Below are 14578 nucleotides of genomic sequence, written 5' to 3'. Positions count from 1 at the left end.
GGGAGGTTGCCTGTCTGTAACCAGTCTTTCAGGAAAGAAAAAGAAAGAAAAGACTCGTGGATTTTTCTTCGCTGTTGCTAACAGCTTCCAGTCAGTAAAGAGAGCATTTTTATCTGCTTAAAGAACTCACTTTGATGCACCCACTGCTGATAGACAACATATCTGTCCTAATCTTTTAGCCTTTAAACTCATATTTGGTCTTTAAAAGTCCAACGTGCATGCCAAAATGACTTTTCCACAAATTTAGCAAGCTCCCCAGACAAAATCTCCAACAGCATGCAATGCAATCAGTTTTCTCTGTGTAGACATTTTTGCACTTTGCAGCTCCAGTTACACTATAGCCTTCAACCACTGGCTTCTACAGAGTGAATAGCAGGTTTTTCTGAAGGTCCTTTGGCATCAGTGTGTGAGTCAGGGAAAACAATAGAGCATTTATTATTATTTGAGGAAAAGAGAAACGAGCAAATCTTGGAGCTCCTTCCTCCTTTTAGGGATACCGACGCCGGATTTACAGATGAACGAGCGGTGCCTAACAGGCCACAGACCACACAAAAACACCTTTATGAGGCAATCTTTGCCTGCAATTTTCTGTCGAGCAAATTTGCACTAAATCACTGGCTCGTGTTAAGCTTGTCAAACAGTTCACAGTAGGTGGAGAGATAACAGCGGAGGGGGAAACCTATCATCCAAATAGCTCTACTTAATCATGTTTTCATGGGTAAAACACTTGAAAATGCAGCTTTCATGACATTAGAGGTTCTTGTTATGAGAAGTCACCAAAAGCAAACCTGAAAATGTAAAGCTGTCAGACAGCCAAATAAAAAATATGTTAGTTTTTTTCTCATTATCAGAATAAGCTGAAATTCTTATAAGGCCCTTATTACCTGAAAATCAACTAATTCTTATATATTGATATTTATTTATTCATTCAGTCATCACAGACTACACAGAATGTGCAAAACAATTAATATAGGAACCACTGAACATGTGTATAGATGCCTGGCCTATGTTCTTATCATTAAAGCTACCCTACTTTCCAAGTAGAAAATGAAATAACAGCAACAAGAAACAGACAGCAGCAACAATATTATCACAAGGAACCCACCAAAATATATTTTAGCATTCTTTTAAAGACCAAAACCATTTTTATATTGATGTCAACATCATTCCACAGTTTAACCCCAACAACTGAAATATGTCTTTGTTTAGTCTTTCACTTTGCTTTTTTCCCTCAAATCGTATTTACTCTCCTGTAGTGAAAAGAAACTTTATACAAAGTTTGAGATTAACTTTTTTCTTTAGATTTTGCTTTAAACATCGTTTAAAGTAAACCAAATTATTACATTTCATAATGTAACATATCATGCATCGTTTATGATGACCCAATGAGACTAAAAGTGGACCTCAAATCAGAATAGCAGAGTGCAATCTGGATTGTAGAGAGTAAAGAAAACGTTACCTTTATTTGTGTAGCATTATTTAAGCAAACTTGTTTCACTTCAGTGTCTCCACATCTGTTTTGTTGCCCTTTCTGGTCTTTGTTTCACAGTGTGTGCAGGCAGACGTGGAAAGGAGCGGGCAGGGGAGACCAGCAACACAGCAGTTGTCTGTCATCATGGCGATGGGCTCAACAGGTAGCTCACAGCATAGCATGGCCACTCAGAGTATTTACAATGCTTGAGTGAACATTTGTAACCGCTTTGATTGTGGTGTACAGAACATTTCTGGTTGTAGATTTGAAGATAGGAGGAGGTTTCTTTGGTGCTCCAGCGCCACATCCAAGTGCCCTTTGTTATGTGGTTCAATTCACTTTTGTTAATTTGCAAGTACTAAAAAGATATGATAACTCTCGTCCATAAAAAACTAAGCTATATGCTGTCACTGCTTTGTCTTTATAATTATCAACAATGAAATTGTGTCCCGCTGACAAAAATAATACGTTTCACACATTTTCTCCCTGTAAACATCTGTCAGACAGTCAATTACAAAACTCAGAGACCTGCTGGCTTTCATTCTGGCCTGAGACTGAAAAACTCATTTACGCCTGGGATGACAGGTGGACTCAATTAATTAAGAAATTAACAAAAGTGCTAATTAAATTGAGCATTATTTGGGGACTGTTGGATATCATTTTGCGGGGACAAATTCAGTGCTACAACTAATGTGGGAAACTGCTGACTCACAGTTTTATTTACGTCAAATAAAGCATTGCTGCACTCTCCAGCTACTTGGAAAATGAAGTACACTTAGAATTTATATAATATTTTGCTTCACTTTCTTAAGTTATGAAAAAAGATGCAAAATTTTGAGTCACGTAGTACAACAATTTGACAATGTCAAGTGTTTGAATGAAACATCATAATCATACAGCCATAATTTGCAGTGTTTGCAGTTCTATATTAATTTCTATTTTCATAACTTTATCCTTGGACTGAATAATAGTAGCTCCTTAAAAGTTCAAACTAATTCTTTTTTACCCTTTACTGGGCCGTAGTGTCCCATTAGCCTGTCCAGAAACAAGACATTTACATATTTATTTCTTTTTTTTATATCTTTGTGGGTTTTTTTTTTAGCTCCTCTCACTGTAAAGTTGTAAATGTTTTAAGTCAACTTTTAGCCAAAGCTGTGTGCATGAGATGGCCATATTAAAGACAAGCCATCATTTTCATCATAGATATCCAAGAGTAGAAAAAAAACTATATGAATTGGGGCAGAGTGAGGTGCTGCAAACAGAAATGACCACAAACCACATGGCGTTAATGTTTCAGCCGTTTTGAGCGTGTGACAATTCTGAGGTTCCAGCCGAACAGGCCTAGAGACCGGGTCAATGACCATCTGGGATCTGCCAGTACCAAGGGAAAAATGTCCATTCCCCAACTGGTTGGTGAGTGGTTTCTGGATGTTGACAGAAAAGATTGCTAAAAATAAAGTTCTAGCGAGTTGTCAGTGACGTCCAGTCTCCACTCACTCACACAGTTGCTAGCAAAAAATCTGTATTCCCAACCAGTTAAAAAATACTTCCTTGTGGTTGCTTTGGTTGTGACAATCACAGGCTAACTTGTCTACAAACACTTGCTACCTATTCTTGTGAAACTGTGAAAAGTGCAGCACAAACTGGAAACATTGTGCCTAGTGGGGCAAACTTTCTCCATTTCCAACTTCCACCATACTTTCTCAGGTTTTACTACATCTTAGCCAGTAGTTTGTGAGTGTTTGCTGTCAAGTTGGCATCTTTCATGCAAACTACAGTCAAGCTGTCAGCAAATACAGCATTCACGGGGGGGATGTTGGTTTAGCATTCTCTTTGCAATCAGTTTCACCTAGTGACTTCCAGCAACCTCCAGGGACCACTGCAACCAGTCAGATAATGTGCAAATTTCCCTTGCAACACAGCAAAATCTCCAGTGTTAAATTAACACTAGAGAGTGTCTATATGGGTCCACACCTCTGAGTGTTAAATACAACACTGTTGAGTGTTAAATTAACACTTTTGACAGTGTTATATGTTTAAAAGTAACCTAGTCAGTTTTGAAGATTAACAATGGCTAACACTGAGCAGTGCTGATTTTCTAACACTGGAAAATAACTCAAAATGTTAGAAATATTCCAGTGTTAGAAAATCAGCACTGCTCAGTGTTAGCCATTGTTAATCTTCAAAACTGACTAGGTTACTTTTAAACATATAACACTGTCAAAAGTGTTAATTTAACACTCAACAGTGTTGTATTTAACACTCAGAGGTGTGGACCCATATAGACACTCTCTAGTGTTAATTTAACACTGGAGATTTTGCTGTGAACCAGTTGTTGTCCATCCTTTCATCCATCCATCTCTTCCACTTATCCTTATAAGGGTCATGAGAGGCTGGAGCCTATACCAGCTACCAGTGGCTGTATCATGTCAAATACATCATGAAAGAAACTGCAACAGAGCAGTCTGTAGTCTGAGGTTTTGGCTCACGGGGAAATTGTAAATACAATTATGTCATTATGTGAAACTTTGGCCATGTTTAATATGACCTATATAAATAACAGGTTAGTGTTTAGTGTCATTTTATTTTGCAAGCTAAAAACTTTCAACAGCCAAGTTCTTTTGTTCTAAATAGCCCCAACATTTAAACCGGTTTTAGGAGACAGCAAATGCCGGCCACCACCATTAGCTAAATCCTTACCACATTTGAGCTGCGGTTCGCGTAGGTTGCGAAACTCCAGGCCGTGGAGGTGGGTAGGGAAAACGCAGACCGTGTCATTGCCGATCTTTACGGAGTTGCTTTTAGCCCAGATGAGCAGCCACTTCAGCTGACAGTCACAGAACAAAGTCTCAGCGCTGAAGTGCCTGGTGAGAATACAGCATACTGTTACAACCCATGCGCCTGTGTTTGGACTTTATTCATCTAACACGTATTTGATGTCATAACAGGAAAAACTGGTCTAGTTGCTGAGTGCATGTATTATGGTCACTCATTGGCAAGACTTCCAACCTACTGTGTGTGCTGCATAGCTATTATTAATGTCATTTTCTTCCTATGACAAGCCAAAATAACTGCAGTGAAAACAGCCAATAACTGACTTTTACCACTGCATCCATGCTCTAAACTACAACAAACAAGTGAAACGTAGAAAACTGAATGGATCAGGCCATTATACTGTACACTTGTATGTTTCTCTTACAGTACTCTGAGAGCAGCTAGGTGTGTGAAGAGTCCCATGGTCAGAGTGGAGAAGATGTTCCCAGATAAATTCCTGTTTGTGGGAAAAACACAGAGAGAGAAACAGATCACTCCTCACATACAAAAAGGCTTTACTACTGTTTTTTTTTTTCATACATTACTGAAGCCATATCAAACATATCCTCTACAGATTTGGTGAATACAAAGCATAAAGAGATGCAAGACATGTTTCCAATTTTAGGGGATTACTCACAATTTCGAGAGGTTACCCAGATCGAGAAACATTTCAGGGGAAAGGCAGCCAATCCTGTTGTTGGACAGATCCCTATATGAACAAAAAGGCAAAGAGAAAAATGCTTCTGTTCATATGGTGAATTTTGCTGATATTACTGTGCAGAACGAGTTGGAACAGGAGCTAACTGGAAAGCAATATGTCTGTTTTCATGGCTGCTTGAACAGAGAAGTTAAACAGCTGTAAAGCCTATTCAACTTCCTGGAATATTTGTCCTGACCTTTTACTCGTCACATAACCATTTTTGGCACACAGAGCACGAAATGCACAAACATGTGCAAACGCATTGGGCTTCCATGTGCGAGTGGCTGAGCGCTGTCGCGTCCGTGGCTCCGTGCCCTCTCACTCTGTAATTAAAGAGCTGCTTTGCTGGAGCAGCTGTGGGAAAATAAGCAGAGCACTCGAATAATCACCAGTTGGGGAGCACTTAAATTAGCACTCCGCTGCACTCCGAGCCTTGCGCACACGCGCCCCGAATCAGCGCGGCTAACTCACTGTTTGCATCCCTGCCAGCCCAGATCCCACTAACTATCAGGCTGCAATCATGTCACTCACTCCCTAAGCCTATATGTAGAAAGGATGAGGGTAATCATTGAGAGAATTACCCAAAGAGAAGAAATCAACGAAAACCACAAACAAAGGAAAGCTAACCTTTAATACTGCATTTGCTTTTTGAATATTTGGCTTCCAATTAAGTCTGTAAAACATTTGAAATGTTGCTGTAACTTTAACAGAAGCATAACTTTAATCGAAAATTGGAAAGAAGAATTCATTTGATGTAAGCATAGTGCCATTTTTAACTTAGTAAGGCAGTAACATTCAAAGTTTTTAAAATTGCTATGTAATTTTTATACACAGAACATTTACTTGCAGGCAATAAAATACACCCTGGTGACTATATATAGTCTTACTTACAGGCATTGTAAAAAGAAAAAATACTCCTTCTGACTAAGTACACTCCATGATTCAGTAGCTTCAGTAGCAGTAACCACTTTTAGCAGCAACAATATGAAGTCATTCTGTTTGACTTTCAGTCTCTCACACTGTTGTGGAGGAAATTTTGGCCCACTCTTCATTAACAATGTTGCTTCAGTTTGCAGGCCATGATTTATGCATGGCTTTCTTAAGGTCATGACACTGCACGTCAAGGTTGAGGATGTATGGGTTCTGACCGGGCCATTGCAAAACCTTGAATCTTTGCTTTTTCAGCCATTCTGGTGTAGATTTGCTGTTGTGCAGCGCTTTAGCTGTCATATAGATGACCTCACATTTGACTCCAGAAAACTTTGGTATTCAGAGGAATTTGTGGTCGACTCAAAGACTGCAAGGTGCCCGCCGAGGTCCTGTGGCTGCAAAACAAGCCCAAATCATCACCCCTCCACTACTGTGCTTGACATTTGGTATGTGGTGCTTGTGCTGATATGTACATTTGGTATGTGGTACTGTGGTATTGCAGTTTGTGGCCAAAAATCTCCACTTTGGTCTTATCTGTCCAAACGACATTGTTCCAGAAGTCTTGTGGTTTGTTCAGATGCAACTTTGCAAACCTAAGTCGTGTTGTTATGTTCTTTTTTAAAGAGAAGACGCTTCCTCATGCCAGCCCTTCCAAACAAGTCAGACTTGTTCAGTCCTTTTGAATGAATGAGTTTTAGCATATAGCATGCTAAGTGAGGTCTGTAGAGTCTGAGATGTACTTGGAAATGGCCTGACGGGCAGTAACAACTGCTTCTTTCAGATCATTACTGATGTCCTTTCTCCTTGGCATTGTGTTAACACACCTTCAGCACACTGCATTTATACAGGTGCTCACACTTGCTGGTATGGAAGCAGTAAGGGTGTTATGTCATGTGTTGTTGATGATCTGAGGTTGCATTTTTCAGACCTGGTAAGGTCCTAAAACCAGACAGTGGCAGTTAGCATGCCAGCAGAGTGCCGGGGCTCACAAGCTCAGTCAATCCCATAATCCTCATCCTCATCTCAAGGGGTTGCAGCAGTCCAGTTAAGAGTGTTCCAATGGTAGATACTGTTAGCAAACTGTAACTACACTATCCTGTGAAGCTGACTGCTTTCGGAGTCAGTTTGCTAACTTGCAGCTATTCTGTTCTTCCCATAACTCTGTGTCCTGAGTTAGCTTTGCTCAGGCACAGAAGGTTTGTGAATGTCTAAAACTGTACTGCAGGCCTTTTGCCTAAGTTAAACACTTCAGTCCACTCTTCAACTCTGTACTTTAAAACACTCTTTCTCGTTGTCTCTAAAGCCAAAAGACTCTCCCCGCGTCCCCTGGAGAAGGCTATTACAAGGCTTCATCATACTTACAGTCTCCTCAGTGCTAGCAGACCACGGAAAGCCCCAGGCTCCACTGTACTTATCAAATTATTCTTCAGGTCCCTGGAGAAAAGAGACACAGAAAAAGAGTCAGATAGGAGTCTATCTCTCTATCTATCTATGGATGTTTAGGGATTATTTCTGAGATTCAATTTGCTTGGTTTAAAGAAATCTGACCATATAAGCCAGCACCATCCTGCAAAACATGTTTCTTTCACAATGTGCACACAGCAGAGTCCAGTTCACCTTATAATAGCGTGCTTGCAGTTAGAACTGAAGCAAAGAATTGTGTGTTTTTTAAGCTTTCAAGAAGAACTAAACAGCCAAGGAATTTAAAATGGAAAAAAAAACCTAAATTAAATATTTGTGCTATTTGTAAATTTCTATTAGATTTACTATTTTACATTGACATCTAATTGAGACAGTATTTGTGGGTTAACTAGCACCTGTTAGCTGGATGACACAGACAATTTCCTGCATGCTGGAGACCCAGACCACATCCAGCCAAGAGACAAAAACACACATGTTGCGGTTACAGCCAAGGACTTCTAATCCACCCCCTCTGCCTACCCCAAAACCTCGGACGATGCTAAAATTGGATTCCAGAAAAATCTCCTCTCCGGTTTTCTCAGATGGCCAAAGAAAACTTCCTGAAATTGTGTCCCTGGTTTCCTTTGACTCTGAACTGTATGTCCAGTGTGATGAGAATGAGATGAAGGGTAGTGCCTTTTTCCAAATGTGAGCAACAACAAAGCTCAACTAAAACTTTAGCAAATTACCTGTCAGGTCAACTCAGGGTCAGCCAGAAGAAACAAAATAAAACCAAAAGGACACAATAATCATCCCAAAGTGAAAATAGAATTAACGCTTCAGCTCTTCTATTTGACATATGGGACAGTTTTTGAGCAAAAAGCTCAGAATGGATTTGCAAGATTTATAGGAGCCATTCAATGATGCAGATTTCCCCTTAGAGGTTGAAGGCGTTGATGGCTATATCCCTACTGTTGGTGGACTTCAAAGAAAACCTATGGTTGTGGCTGTTTTACAGTAACTGGTGTTAATTCAGTTGATTTAAACCATTAGTTAGTCATACTGATACAAGCCATCATTAGCAGCAGAAAAATGAGTCTCGTTTAGGGTTAATGATCTGTGTCTTGTTGTTTGGTCCATGCTAAAAAACACTCCCACACACAAACCACACACACACACGCCTGGTCTGTACTCTTAAGACTTTGTAACAAGTTCTCCAAGCGGACTTTCATCCAAACTATGTGTTATATGCAAAAATATATGCTCTTCATCATATATGAGTGATCATGTCACATGTCATCATCTGAGCATGCCAGCTTTGTATGCCTCTTACTCACTAATGAGAGTTCGTATGGACATCCTCCAGGATTTGTTATTCACACAGGAAGGGGCTACCACACGCTAGGAAGAATACTGAAGTTCCTTTCCTGACTGACTAACCTCCTAGTCCAACAGGGTCAGCCAACGGCTAGCTCTCATCTCCGCTCTCATCCAAAGTTATCTTTGATTATGTATGATAGTCTACAAAAGAGCTGATGCAGGCCTGAGGTCAAAAGGTCATCCACTGCGCCTGTAGCACCTCCTTTTATCCCGAACAGTCGTGTAGCTCACTGCTCTACTGCCTCTGAATTTGCTGAACGTTCAAAATGTTCCACCTTATCGACTGAGTGCCCTACCAAAGGGCAGAGATCACTGTTGTGTGTGTGAGTCTACGCACAGTAAATGTGTTACTTTGCAAGTGTTATTGGGAAATGTGAAATCCCACAAAGCACCACACAAAGCAGGTTTGGAATGGAGGAAGGTTTCATGAGAGAAACCCCTTATAATCCCAACACTGATGAAATATACGTAGTATCATATACCATCTTACCACAATAAATACTCTTATGCCACTGGATCGAATCTCACTGTAAAAACTGCATATTTCAGAGAGATATTTCTAATTCATAGTGTTAAACACAAAAATGCATTTTAAATCATGCTTATATCAATTATATACTTCTGAGGGTAATCTTATTGCATTTGGATTCAGCTTGACAGCATTATGACTTTTCAAGTGTCTAATTTTCTAGTCCAGTGGTGCACTTTGGTCTTCTTATGGTATTGTCACTAAAACTAAATACGACATTACCACCTGCATAGTTTCTCAATTAACCTGGCATGGGTCAGTCATCACTTGATGATGTGGACTAGGTAAAATTTTTGCCTGTTCTCACCAGCTACCTAACTGGCTAATAGGTGCAAAACATTCCTGCTGTTATTTTAATGACCCATCAACTTACTGAATGAAATTATAACTAATTTGAGAAAAATACCTACTTGTTACCTCCACCAAGGAGGTAATGTTTTTGGTAGCATGTTTTTATGTCATTATATGTAAACAGGATCGCTCAAAAAGTTTCAAATGAATTCTGATGAAATTTGACAAAATTGACAAAAAGCATTAAAACTTAGAAACTATGATTATTACAAGTGTGGTGTATATGGTCAACACATAGAAAGTACCATATAAAGATTTAAAATATCATGTCACATTTGACCTCTGACCTCTCCTTCAATGTCAGCAGGTTGATCTGATGGTCAACGTGATAATAATCCTACATAAAGCTTTATCAAAACTATGCTTCTTACTGCCATTGTTTGTACTGACAACATTTGGGAAATGATACTGGCATGTGTGGATTCTAAATATCACATTATAGTTTGCATCCAAACATAATGTCACATTTCATCTTTTTCACATCAAAAATACCCCAAAATACACTAGGCCACATGACTTTACCCCATTTTTTAATTTCTTTTTTTATAATGTGTATTCTGTGTTGAAGTGCAAGTGGATGATGGATGAGGGACATGGATGACTGTCATAAATGGTCACTACCTAGATATTCATTTTAGTCAGGATATAACACATTTTTATGATCAAGAGAAAATTATTTTGCTGACTCCTGTCTTGGACCCGAATTTGAGAACCAGTGTCATAAATTTTAAAAGTAAAAAAGAATTGCATTTAAATTTTAATTCTTTTAATTTAAATTAAAACAATTAGAGGCAGAGCCTTCAGTGTTTATGCCTTTATGATATAGCTTAGAGATAGAGTATTTCTTCTTCACTCACCTCTTTTCACTCTCTTTGTCTTTATCCATGACTCTCCACTTAATTATTAGTTATTATTCATCTCTGGCTCTCTTTCACAATGTTTCTTTTGTCCTGTTTTCTTCCCCTCACGCCCAACTGGGAGTTTTTCCTTTCCACTGTTGTCAAGTGCTTGTTCACTGGAGTTCATTTGATTTTGGGGGTTTTCCTTCTACCATTGAAGGGTCTTTGCCTTATAATCTAAAGCACCTTGAGGCAAATCACTGTTGCTGTGATTTGAGTAGAATAAAGTACAGAAAACAACCAATTGGCTGATTTGTAATTACACATTTCCTACAGTAGGTACTCATGTGTCTGAACTTCCTCTGGATATTAAGAGAATAATTGTCCTGTTAGGATGTTGTAGTCCTGGTTTCACAGACCATGCCAGCTGTGGCCCTGTTTGTGTTAGTGGTTTCCTGTATACAGTCACGTTTAAAGCCACAGATGACAATACAGGCAAAACCTTTTAAGGTCATCAGGCCTGAGCCAACAAATATCTGCAAATAAATGTTATAAATTATGATTCTGTGTCATTAACTGGCTCAGGACGGGTGGAGTCTGCTACATAATGCAACAGAATGGATGCCAAAAGTCAGAACAATCAGAGGAAGTTATTTGAAATTGAGTTTTGCATCCTTTTCTGTGATTAACAGCCTGACATAATGTCCTCATTCATCATAGTGTAAAGCTTGAAAGATTTGTAGTTGTTGGTTAAGGACCCTGAAAAAAATGCAATAATGTCTTCTACCCTGTTTTTAGCATTCCTAATTTTGCCAAGGTAATTTCCCTGCTACAAGCTTTGAGACCCCTGCTGAGTTTACTGTCACTTACATCACTGGTTCCCAGCGGCTTGAGTTACATTCGCTCTCAGTCATTATAGTAAAGTCGACACATCGAAGAGCTTAAGTTTCATTCAAGGTTATTTTCCATCCATCTATTCTCTTAGCTGCTTATCCTGTTTAGGGCTTAGGGGTTCAGGAGTTGGAGGAGAAAAAATCAACACACACTGAGTGAAGGTACCCCAGATTTATCACCAAAATAAAGCATTTGTTTCTCACCAAGGCTCAGTCACATAGGCCCAGAGAATTGGTTAAAGATCGCCTGGCAACTACTGGCCACTACGGAAAAATGAGTATTCCACAACCGGGTGCAAGTGGTTGCTAGAAATTGGTGTCTGTCACTATGAAATGAAATTGCTAAAGCTCCAGTCATGCAGATGCAGTGACCCATCAGTGACTGCCTGGCCATGGTTTTGCAAAGCAAACCACAAATGTAGAGCTTTCACATTCAAAATACATAACCGATGCTGAAAAAGTCATAAAACTGTGTAAAATGTAAATTAAAAAGAGAATGCAGTTATTTGAAAATATCATAAACACATATTTCATTCAAAGAAGAACACGGAAAACATCTCAAATCTTTAAACTGAGAAAAAGAGCCATTTAAAAAAAGAACTATTAGCTCGTCTTCAGTTTGATGGCAGCAACATGTTTACCACGGTGTAGCATCCCCTCTGCTGTTAACAACACTCCATTAACATCTGAGATTTAATGAGAGCAGCCACTCGACTTTTGGAAGACAAATACTGCCCGACGGTTGCCTAATATAGGATTAAGGCTTCTCAGCAGTCCAGGGTGTTCTTTGTCATAGTTCTCATTTCATGATGTGCCAAATGCTTTCAGTTGCTGAAAGCTCTGGACTCAAGGTAGGCCAGTTCTACCCTGAAGTCTTAATGAACCGCTGCACCCAGTCAGAGTATATTATCTGTTTTTCAGTCAACTTGAATAAATAAGGAAATGATTTATCTGTTAAATTAATGTATTACCTCATTTTCTTTAGTACTGGGCTGAACACAAGTAGTTTCTTTTCATTGCTCCTTAAAATCAAATCAAACTTATTTGTACCTTTTAGATCTAATATTTAGTCCAATACAATGTTTACTAGACTTTACATGTAGGGAAAAATATGGACTTGTATACAGCTCCAGAGTTTTATGGAGGAATTATAAGCTCTGCATGTAATATTCAGGTCAGTCCAACTTAGGATCTCCCTGCAGGATTCAAACAATTTTCTAAAATAATTGTACCTAAGCCTGGTAATAAATTTATATATATATTTTTTAATCTGATTGAAAAGAAACGTTCTTTGTCTCATCTGTGCCAAATATTCCATGTCATTTTTGACTTAGATTAGGAGGTGAACTTGTTTCTTTTCTGTCTCTGATAGTGGAAAAACCACTCCAGCACACAGCAAGAACCAACACTCAGACCTTTTTTTCTTTTTTTTGACAAAGTCAAGCCATATGTTTGTAACCCATCCAAGATCCACTCACAGTGAGGCAACTTGGCCTGCAACTCACCAGTTAGGAAACCTCCATTAACTTCCATAATTCTGTAAAACTAGCTGTGAGGCAAGTGACCAGCAGCAGAGACCTGTTCAAACGGGCACTATGAACATAAAGAAGATGTGTACAAGCATAATGAGAAACCACACAAAATACAGCTAATACAACTATAATAACTTATATTGTAAACTCAGTAAAATCTACATTATGGCTGTAATGTAGAAAGGAAAATATCTCACACTGATTTAATCTACATATTAGTGTATACTGACAAAAAAAGCTCCACACTTCCTGCGTAAACAGTTGCAGTTTTTCAGCAAATGTTTTCTAAGGAAGAAAAGAGATTATGCCACCTCAGGCTCTAAGCTCTGAATCTAAAGTAACAGGACACAGTTGCAGCATATAACAGCAAAGTGGAGAAAATGTGAAAAAAGGAGTAGCTTCAGCACATTAAATATACTTATAGAGTATATTTAAGGGGAAATCGAATATAAGTGGTGAGTCTGATAATAGCCCGACTCAAATAAAAGCCCACTTCTCTCTTCAGCTGAGGTAAACAAAAGCTCTGGCCACTATTGAGTATTTATGACGCACGCGCGCGCGCACACACACACACACACACACACACACACACACACACACACACAAAGACACACAAACAAATGATAACTACCTTTGGGAGACTTGCCCCACATATCCGCTGTAGATACAGCTGGAGTAGCTCAAATGAGACGAGTGTTTAAACAATAACCATTTTCTACTCCCCTCCTGCCTGTTTGAGTAGCAGTAGCGACCCTAAGTTTAAACTCCACCATTTGTGGTTAACGTTTGAAAAGCTACTGAAGTGCTTCTCAATTAATTTAAACTGGACTGTATATGTTAGGCAGCTCAGGTTCTCCTGACGCGCGTGATCCCGAGGAGAGCAGCCTGTTTGCAATGTGACGCTAATGGGTGGATTCCTCCACGAATCCAAATGATTACCGCACCGCACTGTTACACTAATGAAGTGTGCACAGGCATTCAGTCGCTGTGATAAATCTCCACATGCAGAACACACCACACACATGCTCCAGACACAATACTGCCTTCTCTTTAAAAGCAAGCCCTATTTAATCATGCGTAGTCCCGATAAATAAATCTCAGTGTTGATTGAATTATCAGAGCGCCATCAGTTTCACTGAAAGTCAAATTCTACTTGAAGTACATAAGCAAATAAAACTGCAGCCTCCTATGGCTACTTGGGCACTCGTCCAAATGGAAAGTGATGCCGCATGACGTATTCGATTGTGTGCACAGTTAATGAAATGAGACCACAACGTGCTTTCATTAACTGAACTTGCATCGTATTTCTCAGTGGCGCGGTATTGTCTCAGCATTTGTGTTTGCGAGGCTATCTTGGTTTTAGAGAACAGAAGACTAATATTCAGAATAGTGACGATACAAAGATACTGCACTCCCACACATAATGCTGCAGGCAAGACTAGATGGGGTAGAGTTAAAAATGGTTTAATGGTTTAACTAACAGTGCACCAACTTGGATAACTCTATAACCTTTTCATCGATTTTATTCCAAAAAATGAAATAAATAAATAAACAAAGTTCAACTGTTCAAAGGATTTCAAAATGCTGTGCACACTGTATTTTAGTGATTCCCAAACGTTCAAGCAGATTTTTTTTCTTTCACTTATCTTTACTTAGTAATAGAAGTCTCAGCTGTACAGTCCAGTGGTCTTAGGATAATGAGAACACCTGCATTTTGACTGCTTCCTACTAAAACTCA

The 14578-nt window shown here is 39.1% G+C and overlaps 1 protein-coding gene across 1 annotated transcript in view; it reads right to left on the bottom strand.

Moving 5' to 3' along the window:
• The window catches only part of adgra1b (adhesion G protein-coupled receptor A1b), a 173380-nt gene that overhangs the window by 130603 nt on the left and 28199 nt on the right, over positions 1 to 14578 (bottom strand). The window contains exons 3-6 of the mRNA XM_084948189.1: positions 7278 to 7349; positions 4923 to 4994; positions 4671 to 4742; positions 4172 to 4335 (exon numbers count right to left, since the gene is read on the bottom strand). Of these exons, the coding sequence (XP_084804315.1) occupies positions 4172 to 4335; positions 4671 to 4742; positions 4923 to 4994; positions 7278 to 7349 (380 nt within the window). The remainder of the gene's footprint in view (positions 1 to 4171; positions 4336 to 4670; positions 4743 to 4922; positions 4995 to 7277; positions 7350 to 14578) is intronic.

This window comes from Perissodus microlepis, chromosome 13, assembly GCF_051167445.1.
Source record: "Perissodus microlepis isolate ML-2025 ecotype Zambia chromosome 13, ASM5116744v1, whole genome shotgun sequence".
Lineage (NCBI taxonomy): Eukaryota > Metazoa > Chordata > Actinopteri > Cichliformes > Cichlidae > Perissodus > Perissodus microlepis.
The sequence above is the reverse complement of the archived record's forward strand: the minus strand, read 5'-3'. Positions and strand labels throughout refer to the sequence as shown.